General features: G+C 42.9%; 1 protein-coding gene across 1 annotated transcript; it reads right to left on the bottom strand.

Moving 5' to 3' along the window:
• Window positions 1-6,786: 6,786 nt before the first annotated feature.
• RPL7 (ribosomal protein L7) lies at window positions 6,787-14,420 on the bottom strand. The gene is made up of 7 exons (XM_084206864.1): window positions 14,381-14,420; window positions 13,158-13,260; window positions 12,281-12,447; window positions 11,505-11,642; window positions 11,024-11,133; window positions 9,695-9,905; window positions 6,787-6,851 (listed from the first exon to the last, which is right to left on the bottom strand). The coding sequence occupies exons 1-6, from the start codon at window positions 14,392-14,394 to the stop codon at window positions 9,697-9,699; spliced, it is 741 nt and encodes a 246-aa protein (XP_084062990.1). The 5' UTR covers window positions 14,395-14,420; the 3' UTR covers window positions 6,787-6,851; window positions 9,695-9,696.
• Window positions 14,421-16,057: the final 1,637 nt, after the last annotated feature.

The raw sequence follows: 16,057 nt of genomic DNA, 5'->3' as shown, positions 1-16,057 counted from the left end.
TGTTAATCTACATTACTTGTACAGTGAAGAATCAATGGGTTTGGTTTAAAACAACCTGTCAAGGGGAGAGATAGAAATCGAAGTGCTATTTCATTTCCATACCCTGGTTTTTTCATAGCTTTTCACAAAACACAGGGGTAGAACCTGTAAGAAATTAAGCCAATTAAGGTTAAGAAAATCAAGTAGTAAGGGATGGTCAAAAGAGGGTCTTGTTCATTTGAACAAATGAAAAAGAGCACAGCTAAGAGGGAACAGTCCAGGAATATTTCCCCTCCGCTGGTCCAGACCCCCTCTCACTCCAGCTGAAAACCCGTGGCTGAGACAAGTCTCTGGATGCAGTTCCCTTTGCAGATAGGTACCCAGACTGGTACTAAAAGCATTATTACAAGCTCAGTCCTGCAGGACCATACAGCCAAAATTGTCTCCTACAATTCTCTTGCTGTGCCTATCCAGAGTAAAGCACATTTTGGCAGGGCAAGGAATCTCTTCATTTAGATCAAGTCTAAATTTATTTAACATCCATGATAGATGTCTATAGACCAAAAGATACTCAAGCCAGTAAGATAATACAAACCACATGTAATGCTAACTTCAAAAGCAAGCATGGCCATTACTCAGAAAAACTCAATTTGTCAGAAGTGTGGGTAATTTTTGCTGCAGAATTATACATGTGAATTTGAACCCTTCTCAGTCACAGAAAACTATTGAATATACACAACCAACCTCATTGCAGCTACAACTGCCTCATGAGGGGAAGTGGAGGGGCAGACTCTGATCTCTTCTCTGTCATGACCAGTGACAGGACCCGAGGGAATGGCCTGAAGTTGTGCCAGGGGAGGTTTAGGTTCAATATTAGAAAAAGTTCCTTCCCCCAGAGGGTGTTTGGGTGCTGGAAAGGCTCTCCAGGGAAGTGGTCACAGCACCAGCCTGGCAGAGTTCAAGAAGTGTTTGGACAGTGCTCTCAGGCACATGGTGTGACTTTTGGGGATGGTCCTGTGCAGGGCCAGGAGTCAGACTTAGTGATCCTTGTGGTTCCCTTCCAACTCAGGATAATATTCTATGATTCTATGATTATGCACTTTCAATTCTGATGGCTTCTCCCACAAAGCACGTGTGTAAGTGTATATCAGGAGACCATTCATATAAAGAAAAGCCTGTATTTCAGAAGCAGGAGGGAATACCAAAATTTAAAAAAAGCATTTCAAGTTAAAAAAAAGTACTTCAAATTAGAAAATTGGGATTGACACAAAAAAAGGCCAGCTAAACATGCTCTCTTACAGTTCAGTTGTTAAATAATACCTAGCAAAAAAGATAGAGTCTGTCTGTTTTCCAAACTAAAACTAAGAATGCCTAGAGCTTTCCTTGAATCCCATTCTCCTACTTGTCTTGGCTCATTGTATCTTATTTCTTTTTATCTTGGAGGCCTTGTTATAATAACATGTGAAATACAGTATTAGTATCAAAAAACATTAAACATGCATTGTGCTGAAATTAGGAGGTACTACTGTGTTATTCTATTCATATTTGGAATGATCAGGACTTGAAATCTTCAATTAGATTTTATAGTGCAATAAAGAGCATAATATTGGGGATAACAGCCATCAGATATGTCAGTGAGGTAATCCTTGCACAGCCCCTAACAAAGGGCAGCAGGAGTGGAAATGTGCCGTGGGTAGAGCTCCACGACAGCGCTGCAGGGCCTGGGCAGCACACACTCACCAGGAGACATCCAACACCCCAGGCAGGCTCCAAGGACTGGTTAAGTTGTCCAGCATGCCTGTGACTGCCAGAGCAACTCAGGAGGGGAAGCATGTAAAGCATGTGGCATGTTGGCTAGTTAAACTGGATTTACAGCCCCTCTGGACTGCCAAAACAGTGCTAAGCAAGTGAAGAGTTACACTGCTGCTTACACCTCTCTCTGCTCCCTTTTCCTCCTCTACTTAACTTTGCATGTGACTTCCTCCCCATATACACCCCATGGCCCTATGATTGCACATGCCCTTATTTTTTGTTGTTTTCCTCCAAGTACCTCCTTTTTTTCATCATGAAAGATATTTTCCGCAATTAATATTTTATATGAAGAAATACTTAGCAGTATTCAGACTGCAAAAACATGCAAAAGCAGATTTTTCATCTTTAGAAAAATAAATCAGGGAATATTGTTTACAGCTTGGAACTTCAAAAATTTGCTCTTATTTGCCAGATGGCCAAGATCACAAGTACTTAGTTTTCACCAATTAAGCTAGAAATGGCTGGTGTGATCATCTACAGACTGGCTAAATAACTACATGTAGAAAATTGTTTCTGGACCTCCTAGTTCTTAGCACTTGCACTTCATGAGCTCAGTGCTTTCTCAGGCTTTTCACTCATGTAAAACTGCAACATGTAAAAGCTTATTTACATCTAAACCTGCGTGTTTTAGGGATCAAAAATGCCTGGAATAGTCTGGTGCAGTACAAATGCTTTTAGAAAAAATCAAGTTTGCCAAGAATGACAACATTATAGAAGAGACCTGGACATAATCATGCAAAAGATCCAGGAAGACAAAGAAATTCTCACTACAATTTAGACCTGACAAAACTAGTTAAGCAGAACATTTTGCCTGGGATTTGGGAGTTTAAGATTTTGTTCCATTCTAAACTTGACTGTTTTCAGATTTGTACCTGTCTGCTCTGCAGTTTCCTAATCGAAACTAAAATTTTGATCTTCTGCCTGCCTTAGACTTTTGGTGCAGCTTCAATAAGAAGCAACATGCTGAGATTTTCTCACCTACAGTTCTGTGGAAAGGACAATCTTCTGGATGATGGGACATGGGAGGAATGGTTTGAACAAACCCATTGCCAAGTATAAGCAAACCTGTTGGATGAAGCAGGAACACCATTCTGCTTGCTGGGGACTCAACATGGACAGTAAGCACTACTCAGTTCTCGAAACAGCACATGGGTCCCAGTTCTTAGGAGAGAGCTGCCAGATCTGGATTTCAAACAGACAGAAGCAGCAAAGCCCATAGAGGTGTATGAAATCCTGCCATCTCTCTCCTGAGCCCTGCTTATGAGCCCTGAGGTTTAGGTAATTCACCCCTTTGTGCACTATGCTTGGACTTGGTAGTCCAAGTTCCCCTGTGAAGCATGTAACACTCTGAAAAACCATTCTGAATGTCACTCTGCATGGCCAGACACCTTAAAACAAGGCTCTAACTTGTATCTCTCAAGTACCTGAAGGGCCTGCATTTACTAACTTCTGCTGAGCAAGAGGCACCAGGATTGCCCTCAACAAATCTCTTAGAAATATAGCATATGCTTCAAAGAAAGAAAAGCCCAAAGCTTCTATTTAGAAATGACCTCTAACAAAGAATCTGGCACACCACTGGTTAAGTGTTCCAGCGTCTAATTATGTTCCATTAAAATTGTTTGCTTAAAGCCCAACATTTATCTGGATTCAATTTCAAGACATTTCATCCTATTCTAGCTTTGTTAGATCAAAGAATTCTCTATTATCAAACTACTTTTCTTCATGGAGGCAATTATAGGTAGATACTAATTTTGTAACCACGTCTGCCTTTAAAGTAAGGGCTGTGAGTATTACAAGGCATGTGCTTGATTTTTGGCACAAGAACTGGATACTGCATTTGGCACTAGTGTAAGCACTACTGGAACAAAAGTAGTATTGCCTCCCCCATACCATTTGATATTCTCTTTTTAATGCATCCAAGAATTGCATTTGGCCAAATGGGGGCTTACGTTCAGCTGACTATCCATCATGTCTCCGAACTTTCTCTCGAAACACTGATCCCTGGGATGGGCTCCCATTCCATTTCCAGATGTATGACTTTACACTTGGTGATAGTGAAACTGGCCCTATGAGCTGGACACCAGCAAAGAAAGGCATATCAATTAACTGAAAAGCGTATAAACCTTAGCATGCCTGAAAAATTTGTGAGTTGTTAGCATTTCAGTCTCCTGTTGCTCCTCCAATAGCTATTAGGTAAAGCTTCTGGCTTCAGTTCTGAGGAACTAACAGGAAGATGTTGGTCATTCTGAAAGCGGAGAGGAGTTCACAGAAATTTTATTTCAGAACGTGTCAGCAGCTGGCAGTTATGGACAGTGAACGAGTAACTACATGTTTCCAAGAACCTGAACTTTATCATAGAACGTTGACAAAGGATCTGAATTATTTTTTGTTTAGGGATTGTCTTTGTCTGCTACATTTTAAACTTAAATTGCCTCATAAATGCTCCAAAATGCATGCATTGAGTAAGTACGCTGTGCCACATTTCTAGAGCAAATTCTGACCTTAGCTATCAGACTGTGAGCTATTTCTGTAAACGCCTACTATGGGACATGCCTGAAAAGCAACACCAAAAATCCTGAAAGCTATTTTATAAAAGGTGACCAATTACACCAAATTACTGTCTCAAACACAGCTACACTTTAGCATTAGTTTCCACACTATGTACTAACGTTTTGCAGCTGTTACCTGAAAGAGGATTTCAGAGACAGGCAAGAAAAATGAGCTGCTTAAGTACCATGAAAACCAAATTAACTTTCTCCTCGCTAATGCTTTACAATGTACTCCTTTAAACAAAATCTGGGACCTATAGGGCACTCTTATCAGACAAGCAAGGTCCTACAGAACTGATTAACTTAATGAGCTAATATTTTATGCTCCATACCTATCACACAATGCCTGTGATCCATCTGCATGGCTTTAATATGGTCACAAAATGCTTGTCTGTTAAGATACTAGAACATGTATGTGAGTCAGAGGAAAATAAGTGAAAATGCTGTAGGGAAGTAGTGAACACACTACTGACTGAAACAAATGAACAGGGATACCAAGGTCAACAGACTTTTCTTGGGTACATCCCCCCCAACATGCAAAATTCATTGCCCATTGGTGCAATTTTAAACTGAAATAAGACTGTACTCTTACAAAATCAATTCCATTAATTATGCAAAGTGATTATTGTAATTTTCACCGTAAAATTTTTTCCCTTCATCCAGCAGCTTTACAAAAATGCATTTCTTCCTTGTAAAACAGCTATCACTCACTTTATGAAGATGCCTAATGAAATGCTTTTATGGTTTCAAACGCATTCACACATCAAATGTCTTTTCAAGCATTTAGTCCCATTATTTGCACTGAATAGCTGTAAGGAAAAGATAAATTTTTCTGATTTAATGCAATTAACTTAAATAGACCAAGGTGTTAGTACTTTTGTATTTAGGCACAAGCAGCTGTGTTACTACATTTTGGAGCTTGGCTCACAATAGGGGAATAATTAGTTCCGGTTTTAGAACTCTGTTGTTCAAGTAGCTGGAAACACTGACCCAGTGACTGACACTCAGCTCTTTTGCCAACGTCCAAACACATTCACAAATAAAAGCACTCAACTATTTTTAGTAAAGCTGCCACCGTAAATTTCGATGATATTTAAAACTCAGCTTCTGAGACTTTAATATACTAGCATTGTTGTTAAGTTTTGTTTAAATTGAACTGCAGAACTAAGCTCTTGCAGAAATTGTCTTAAAAGTCAATGACTGAATTTTATAAGGAGATCCTTCACTGGTAGTTTTAATACAGCTTGCCTGTACCTGACTTGAAAAAAACCAAATATTTCAGTCAGAGCAGACACAACTTGTTGATCTGTTGCACGAAATGCCTCAGCAAGCTCAGACTCCTCCAGCAAAGTACTTGCAAGATGAGAAATCAGTCTGAATGCAGAGTTACGTGTTTTACCAGTCCCTGGATTTCTAATCTGTTCTCTGCTACACCTACACATTTATCAGCAACTGTTCATATCCTCATGAATACTCTGCTCTTCCACTTTATAGTATCTGCAGTCTAACACTGAAAACAAATTACATCATTAAACTGATTACATTTAATTTGGAAAATAATTACTATTTTGTTAAGTACTTTATACTTCCTTGGCAAAAAATACCTGGAGGTGTTCAAAGCTGGAAGCAGTTATCCAGCTGAGAGGTCCCCAGCACTGGAAGGACATCAACTGATTGCAGAAAGTCCAGAGGAGGGTCATGAGGAGGATTAGGGGGCTGGAGCACCAATCCTATGAGGAAAGGCTAAAAGAACCAGAATTATTCAGCCTGGACAAGAGAGGACTTCAGGGTGACCTGATTGTGGCCTTCCAGTACCTGAAGGGAGCCTACATTATGCCTTTTTTACCTGGTATGGGGGGACAGGACAAGGGGCAATGGCTTCAAATTGGAAGTAGATTTTATTAGATTTTAGGAAGAAATTATTTTCTGTGACGATGGTGAGGCACTGGAACAGGTTGCCCAGAGCTCTGGATGCCCCATTCCTGGAAGTGGTCAAGGTCAGGTTCTATGGAGCTCTGAACTACCTGGTTTAGTGAAAGGTGTTCATGGCAGGGGCATGGAAACTGGATTTTATCTTTAAGATCCCGTCCAACATAGGCCTCTCTATGATTCTCTGATCTTAAGATGTTAAGAACAGATTGACACTTGCTGCTTCTTTACATAAAAAGATTTTCACACAGCTTTCTGGTGCACTACAACTAAGCAGGAACCCTGCCCACTCAACAACAGCACAAAGCTCAGTTTGTCATTTATTATTGCAACTCATAACCTCATCTGTTACCTGCACAAATGCTTCCAAATTTTCTTCCTCCAAATGAAGGTGAAGCAGTATCTACATACTGCTAATTCAAACTATGGCTCTTTGAAACATGATTCCAAACTCAAATCTCACAAATGCTGTCACTTAAAAGAGGATCACAAAAAGAGACCAATCGAGACAACAGACTGTTTTGTGCAAGATTGTTTTATTAACAGACCAGACTTTGAAATATTGCAGCTGGGCATCTTTACCTGCAAGGCAAAGAAGAAAAAGGTATTATTAGGCACATGTAGATCTCAAACAACCCTGGCCACAAGAAAAAGTAATACATTTTTACAGTTTGTAATTTTGGCTAAAAACACTCATTTTATTTTACTGGATTTAAGACTGCAGTAGTCTCACACACGGTAACTAACTTCTACATTAACATCTCTTCATTGAAAACACAGATTTTGAGTACCAGACCTAACAGGATAAACATTCCACCTTGAACCACTGATACCTATACTTGATATTTAAAGACATGTCAAGACATTGTGCATATTCTAACTTTTGCTGCACTCTCATTTTTGGCACATTTCAGAGACTGTTTACATATAAAAATGAAAGCACAAAAGCTGACTTGGGTGCAGTTCCTGCAAAGTTCACTTGAAAAAATGATGAAATTCAGTATGTTGCCAATACTTATGTTGCTTTCAAGCAACATATAGCAAATATGATGCTTTCAAGTACTATTTTCCTTCCTCCCACTCTATATAAAGGCATCTACTGGAAGTTATTTTTTTCATTCACTTGAGAATATCACTTAAGTAAGTGACAAATAGAACAAAAAATTAAGACAAACAGCAGAAAACTACTGATAGGAAAGAGGAATACTCTTCTTTAGATGCACAGCCCTTCATAATGACATTACCTGGAGAAAGTACTGCCTGTATGTCACCTGAACCTACTACTCTAGTTTGCCCACAACCTCAGCAGAAACTACAACATTCTTCTATTTTCTATATGTAGGCTACTTGAATTTTAAACATGCGCTCTATTCACAATAGCAGGAAAAGAAAGTTGAAGAGACAATCAGTTATTGTAGATTTAGTCTGCAGGAAAAGCATAACAACTGCTTATAAGCATAAAATAAGAAACTGCAAGGTCACTTCCTAAATTAAAAGATGAAATAAAGCTCTAATGTATGCCACTTATATGGGATGCTGAGCTACGAGTCCAGTGAAAAACATGAGCAACTAGATGAATGAATATCCCTTGTTTCTCTGCCAAAACACGAACTGTTGCAGAAATTTACAACTGCAATAGTGAATTAGAAGCTTCTTATCTCTAGGAAGGCTCTTGAAAACAACATTATCAGTATACACCTGCCTTTAGCAGGGAAGATAGAGCAGAAAGGATCTACATTGACAGAAAAGATGCAGTGTTTCCATTAGAAACAGCATCATGCTCAGAAATCAGACAGGAACACACAGTCCTCCTCAGCCTCGGTTATGCACTAACTTCAAAGGACACATTTGCCAGTACTGAACTTCCAAGTTTCTGCCACAAGCAGAAAAATTTCTACAACAGTAGTGGGAGTAACTTAACATCACTCCAGGCACCAAATGTTACAGCAATTCTGATCCTCAGAGTTATCAACATCTTCCCACAGTTGAGCAAAAAAGCTTTTCAAGAACACTGTCCCCAGTAAGGAACCATTTTCCTGAAGCTGGAATTTCCACATGCCAGATAAGCAGTGCTTTAAAACACCACTAACTTCACAGATGGGAGATAACAGCACAACATACAAGGAGCTTGAACTGAGGAAATCAGCAGCCTACAAAAAGGGCTTCAAGAATTAACGCTGTCAATCAAATGGAAAGTATTTCCTAGATGTCCTTTAGCTCTTTGGACAGAAAGCAGAGCCCAGTGAGCTCAATTTGCTGTGCCTTGGCTGTAAGTTTTTTTAAAAGACTTGAGGGGAAAAAAAACCTAAACAGCAAAACAAAACAAAACTTCCTTTCCCTCAGAAACTTTAATTTCCAAATTTCAGGAAATTTAATTTCCGAATCATCCTAATGGAACTGTACCTATTTTAAACTGTAAAGTCATAACACTACTCATTCTAATGTACCAATCCTCTGATGCTAGGAATTCATATGAAAACTGTGTATCTGATCTAAAAGAAAAAAACAGAATCTCACAAAAAACAGCCAAAAAAAAAAATCCCTACACCAGCAAGCCAACCAAAAAAAAACCATTTTGACTTTGGAGTAGTTAGTTTGGGGAAAATTAGGTTTTTGTTTGATATCTTTTCCAAACACTCTAAGACAATGAAGCTTTCTTGAATTCCAGCATACCTGTCAAACCAAAAAGATATTTGACTGAAACTAAGATATGGGCAACACTGAAGGTAGTTTAGTGTCTAAAAAGCAAAGTGAAGTACAAGAACTCTGAGAAATGTGCTGGCTTTGAATGGTAGAGACTTCTCACCAACGCAGAAACAGCAGAGTGATAATAGATAAGACATTGTTTGGAGTAGGTCCTACCTTTAGGACTCAGCAGTCACTGTTAAATCACTTTAAGTGTTAATAAACCTTTTCATTTCTAAAGGACAGACTACTCAAATGGGCAAATCAGTCTTTCAAAATTACCAACCTGGTCACTATATATGAAAGCTTTAAATCAATCATTCTGAAGCTTGAACAAGCTGAAAATTTAGACCAGTCCTAATCAGGCTTTTCTAGAAAACCTGAAAAAAACATGGTGCTTGCAATCACAAGATTTCAATCATATTAACAGGTTATTAATGAGGCTTAAAAGTTTTAGCCAAGATCTCAAGGCTTCTCAACATAAAATCAAATAAGGCTTTAAACAAGTTATTGGCAATGCTTGTATTTCCTAAACATATCAGTGAAACTGACAATTTACCTTCCTAAATGTTTAAGCTTTAGTAAGACTTCCAAAATAAAACCAGAACACTATATTGTTCAAGTAGCTTTATACTGTAGGTACCACCCAAGAATGAGTGAGCATCTATTAAACTTGAATGTCTGACAAATGACAGCAGCCTGCAGAGCTGAACAGTTGACAGCCTTGGGCAGTATCTCACCATTAGTTCATTCTCCTTATGAGTCTGTTGATCTGGTCTTCTCTGTTACCAGCATCCCCACCTTCCACAAAGTGGATTGTTTTCTTCTTCATTCCACCCCGAGGAGAGGATAACTTGAAGGGCCAAAGGAAGTTGTTCACAACTTTGAAGTTCTTGCCAACAGTGTAAATTTCATGGATCACATCTTCCATGCAGATGATGCCAAGCTTTCCTAAAATTCAGACAGAGTTTTCAGAAAGACTTCAGAGGCACTGGTCAATAACAAACTAAAAATTATCATGTTGTTACTGTCATGCCTACTTATTTTGTTAAACTTCAGGAAGTCAGAAACCACTCACTTTGTCATGAAACTGAATGACGGCTTTTCCAATTAAAATGGATTAGCTGCAGCCAAGTCAACATTTAGATGGCATACTTGGCAAAAGGCATCAATTTCAACTGTTAAATATTTGCTGCCAGCAGTGAGGAACAACAAAAAACAACCCACACTTACTGAATCTTAGGAAAACACTGTTCTTTGGAGAACAACTAGATTAAATACACCTAAACCACTGTAATGTGTAACTCAGGGAATCTCACTAGCTATTAGGTTAGGCTTCTGAATAAATGCTACAGCATGTGTCCTTAATGCTTTTCCAGAGTCTTCAGCAACGTTACAAGTTAACTCTTTTAAAACACAGTGCAAAAAAGAGATTACAACAGAATACATGTATCTTTTGGATGCTTATCCACTGCACAGGAAAAGAAACAAGCATGACACAGCCGAATCAGAAGGAAAATGCAAATCACGTGCCTAAAAAAGGGAGAGACTTGAGTGGTCGTTTTCACTCATTCTGGCAGGACTGCAAGAGAAGGGAGCTTCCCAGAGCAGCCCATATCCCAACTGTTCACCACGCTTTGCTCTTACTGAATACACTGATCACTACTACCTAGTTCTTTCAACAAGTTTAAAAAGTCTGTTTACCAGATCACAAAAGGCAAAGACAAAATGTCTAATATTAAAGTCTGAAAGTTCAAAGCTATGATGACTCTTTCATGCTACAGCACTTTTTCTTTACTCAAAGACCTACTGACCCCATAAAGGTCGAGGAGGTTACATTTAACATTACAAATTTAAAAGGTTAGAATTTGATTCCTTACACCTGTTTTCAATACTTTATGATGGAAGTTACTTCCAGCTTGCTTTTTATTAAACAATTAGGACAGAAGTAGAGAGTAGAGTACACTGAACACCAGTGTACTCCAGCGACACTTAAGGACAGCTGCCCAGCTCAGCACTGATCACCCCGAGGCACGCAGCTGGCTTCCCGTTTGCCCAGCCAAATTTACCAAGGCGTTTCTGGATCAGGCGGTTGTCAGTCAGAGCAATGCGCTGCTTGTTGATCTTGCCGTAACCTCGCTTGTAGATCAGTTCGTGCACGGACTTCAGGTTGGGGTAACTGAAACAAAACAGACACGTTCAGAAAAGGAATTTTAAGTCTTAGCAAGCCTCATTTCAGGGCAACTTTAACATCCCTGACTTGGACTTCCGTACAAAACAATTAAAGATCATTTCAGCATGTCCCACATGTAAACACAAAAGCAACAGAGAAGCAAATCTCAAACAAGTTCCCAAGAACACCAGTACGAGAGTGCAACCGTAACTAGCAGCCATTACCTTTAAAGCACTGCCTTTACCCACATTTTCAATTCAAACACAGAAAAGCACACAGAAGATTAAAACCCCTGCAAGTCAGCATAGCAAAATGCAAAACCCACTCAACAATTGCACCCTGATTACGTACAACTGGGCCTTGGGCCTTTCACTCACCCCCAGGCAATGTAGGGTTCAACAATCCGCAACATGTTGATAGAGGCTTTGTTGAGTTTTACAAAGGTGCCGTTAAAAATCTGCCGCAGGCGAAGAAGCTGCAGAACCTTGCGAACCTTAGGGCTGACACCGTTGGTACTGGAGAGGAAAGTGAAACAGCCTGAATTATCAACATCCCAGAAACACTAGGTATCAGGTTAAAAAACAACCCCAAAACACAATAGCACTGTTCCCATACAAAAACACATTTCATGAGCTACACAAAGCAAGCTTAGTAATTTAACTTACTATTGCAATATATTTCAGTATGAAGTTAAAACATCTATTTCCATAAAAAGAACTAAGTATTTTACTGAAACAATTTAGAACTAGCCTTGTGCTGTCCTGAACATAATTCTTCCAATCACACTTTTAGTCTTCTGTAACACTTTACCAGAATAGAACAAAACAAACACTTGAGGAACAGCTCAGCAGAAGGTTTGGGAATAGGGGCATGTCATTTTATCAAGTTAAAGGTGAGAAAGAGTAATTATCTGAGTGTATTTTCAGCCTTGTCTTCTTAAAAATCAGGGATTCCTAAAGACAGTAGGCAGCAAAATGATTTAGGCCTTAATTAAACACACCTCAAGGGCTTGTACAGTATCTACCAACAACTTCTCAAGCCACTTGCAGAAAGCTTTATCCTATTAATGCATTTAAGGCCTCAAAACAGAGAGGTAACAAGAAAGCCAACTTAAGTACTTTTGAACATTGCTTATATCTGTACCCAACCTTACCCTCTTATCCTGATCACAAATGCCAGTTTTGGCTCAGCTGGGACGTAGTAATTGCCAGCTTTCCGGGCCATCCTGGCCATGCGGATCTCCTGCCTGTACATGTGCCTGTACTCCTTGTGGTAAGCCTGGGCTCTCGCATAGATGAGCTTCCTTTGTGCCTTGCGGTACTGCAATAAATTGGAAATTATTTAAAGTTAGAAAGTGCTTTTTAACACATGAAAATTACCTTCAAGTAACATGCCATACTCTAGAACTTCCCCCAGGTAACACAGATCAGTATCACACAGCTCAGAACAACCCTCAGTGATGCTCCAGAGAACCTGGCAGGCTGTTACACAGCAATCAATGTTATCATTCCTGACTTTTTGTCAGCACTATGGTGATGAAGAGTAATGGGTACAAATTAAAAGATGGACAATTTGGGTTAGATATAAGGAAGAAATGCTGAATTGTGAAGACAGCGAGACACTGGAATAGGTTGCCCAGGGCAGCTGTGGATGGGCCAACCCTAACCGTGTTCAAAGCCAGGTTGGATTGGATCTTTGAGCAACGAGGTGTAGTGGAAGGTGTCCCAGTCCATGGCACAGGGGTTAGGGCTAGATGATCTCTAAGGCCCCTTCCAATCCCCTATAGCTCTAGGATTCTCTGCTTACACACCAAGCTCCTCTTACAAAGGCTATAACCTCTTGCCCTGTACATTACAGACAGCTGTACGCTTTACCCTTAACTCTGCCCAGAACTTTGTTATCAGCCACTAAAAGCCTATTTTAGTCCAAAATTTCAAGAAACTATCAACAACCTGTATCACATCAGCAGTAGCAGCAGCTGCTACTGCAGCATATAAGCAATCTGAGTCAAGGGATCAGAGGATATTCACCTTTTTTATAGCCAAAATCTTCTTCTGACGTTTGGCTTTCATGACCGCATAGGCCTGCCGCTTCTTCAGCAGGCTCTCGGGCACAGAGGGCACCTTCTTAGCTCTAAATGAGAGCAGAAATAAAAACCTTTAGCTGGTAGAAAGAAACTCAATGACAGTACATGTGACAAACATCAAAACTCTCAAACATAACATGTGTGCAGGCCGTGCTACCCTGAGCCACTTCACTGCATCCTCCTCATCCTCACTGTTCCCAGGCCTGGGACAGCATCCCAGGACCACTCCCTGGGATTGAACTGGGCGATTTTCTGGTTCAGAACCTGCACCATCCACCTTTTGTACCAGACAAAAAACCCTGACAGACCCACCAGAGCTGCACACAACCATAACTACACAGACCTGTCTTACTTTGCTACAACTGGTAAGAAAACAAAGACGTTTCAGAGTAACTTCTCTCTGATCAGTGAACGTTTCAGCAAGTATTTGAACAGGAAAAGATTATTAGGGAATGCTGTGAAATTTATTTGACAGGACTCTCAACTTCCTCAGACTATCACAGAGCGGGTGACGTTGGAAGGGACCACGGTGGGTCATCTGGTCCAACCTTCCTGCTCAAGCAGGATCGTCCCAGAGCACATGGCACAGGATTGCATCCAGATTGTTTTAAACACCCCCTCGGTGAGGGAGACTCCATAACCTCTCTGGGCAGCCTGTTCCTGCGTGGTCACCCGTACGGAAAAGAAGATTTTCCTCAACTTCAGGCAGAGCTTCCGGACATCACTCTGCCCCGTTTCCCTCTTGTCCCGGAGATTTTTAACTCTTAGACACAACAAAACTTGTCTCAACAGGGTTTGCAGAGCCACAACCACCCTGTCGAGCGCCTACACCAGCCCAAAGAACAATCACTCCCTACTCCAGCCGCAACACAGCCCTGCTCGCCCGCCTAGCCCGGAGGAACCCGCCGCCCCGGCCCCCCATTCCCGGCCGCGACGGCGCTCGGGGCCCGTTTTCCCTCCCCACCCCGCCGAGGGCCTGCGGCGGCAGCCGCCGCCCGCGGATGGGCCGGGCCGGTGGCGGCTCCATCTCCGCCGCGCCGGTCCCTCCCCTCCCACTGCTCCCAGCCCCGGCGGAGGCGCGACGGCCCCGGGGGCAGTGTGGGCAGGGCGCGGGCGACGCGGCGGCCGCGGATGGCGGCGGATGTCAGAGGGAGGGACGGGACTCACTCCTTGTCCGCCATGGTCAGCGCCGGAAGAGAGGGGCGTGCGCGTGCGCGGCGCGCTCTTAGCTCATTCGCCCGCGCAGGCGAGGCCCTGAACGTCGGCAGGACCCCGGGTTTGGACGTCCACCGTTGTGCCTGACCGCCGGGCGAGCGGCGGGGTGACCGGCGAGTGCCTGAGGAAAAGCGTTCGGGAACTGCTTCCGCCCAGCAGGACTGGAGCCGGCTGTGTCCCGGGATCGGCGGTGTCCCGGGATCAACTGTTCTCCGAGCGCTGGCAGTGTCCCGGGCACCGGCTGCTTCCGGAGTATTGGCTGTGTCCCGGGATCGGCCGTGTCCAAAACACTGACTGTGTCCCGAGCACCGGCTGTGTCCCGGGATCGGCTGTGTCCCGAGCACGGGCTCTGTCCCAGAACCGGCTGTGTCCCGGGATCGGCTGTGTCCCGAGCACCGGCTCTGTCCCAGAACCGGCTGTGTCCCGGGATCGGCTGTGTCCCGGGATCGGCTGTGTCCCAAACACTGACTGTGTCCCGGGATCGGCTGTGTCCCGGGCCGGGCGGGAACCGCTCCGCCACCAGAGCCGGCCTTCCCTGCAGGCGGCTGAGAGCGAGCTGTGGGTGGCGGGGCTGCCAGCGGCAGGATTTCCCCCGTGTCAGCCCTGAAGCCCGTCCTTACCGCCGCCTCCCGCCCGCGCTCAGCACCGCGGCGGGAATGGAGGCTGCGGGGGAATGCCGCCCGCAGGATCCTTCACCGCGACGCTCGGGCGAACGGGAACCACGGGCTCCGTTTCTGCCGGGATGTGTTTTCATCCGGCTGGGCATCTTTTCGGTTCGCCATACGGAATCAGAACTGCACCGTGGAGAGGGGAGGGCGGCTCGGGAAGCAGCGCTGCCCAGCGCGGCAGCTTGGAAGGCTGCTCAAGGTTGTGGCTCCTAAGTGTCATCCTGTGCGCGCCTAAAATCACCCAGGGAGACACCGGCACTTCATTACACATACACGGGAAGAAGAGAAATTAGTGGAACTCTGAGCAGCAAAGGACTGTCCGGTGTAAAAAAACTGTGTAGACATAAGGAATGCCGAGTTCTGCGTTTACTGATTTTATTTGCTGGTAATTAACAGCGCGCAGAGGTGTCGCACAGCACTAACGCCTGAGAACATTATTGAGAATGTTTTGGATCCCAGTTACAGGTGCATCAGTGTTCATTTTTTTTACTATAGTGTTATTTTGTGCTAATACAGACGTATGTATCACTTGATCTCATTAGCAGTATTATAAAGAGGGTGGATTAAAATAAGCACGCAAAACCACTTGCAATATATACTTAAGAGGTTGTCTGCACTTTCTTCCGAAACTTTTGAACTCGAATTTGTGCTAAATCCGAGAGGCAGCGTTCACAAAGTTCCCACAACTTTTCTGAAAACTGGCGGCTACACAGGGAAGCAAGCGCAGCGTCGTGCAATTAAGGCACACGCTGCAGGCGAGCAGAGGCAGTGGAATGAGCCCTGCACAGCCATGTGTGGGAAATCGCAAGGGCACGCTCTGGTCCTTATCCTCTGGAACTGGCAAATGGAGGAGCGGGATGCGCCGGCGCCGGGTGGCCGCAGGGTGCCCAGGTACAGGGAGCGGCCGCTGTTATCTCACAGAAGAAAATACTTTCCGTGTGCTGGCACCTGTGAGCTCCTA

Source organism: Fringilla coelebs (assembly GCF_963513975.1).
Source record: "Fringilla coelebs genome assembly, chromosome: 1".
Taxonomy (NCBI): Eukaryota; Metazoa; Chordata; class Aves; order Passeriformes; family Fringillidae; genus Fringilla; species Fringilla coelebs.
This window is presented reverse-complemented; position numbering and strand designations above follow the sequence as displayed.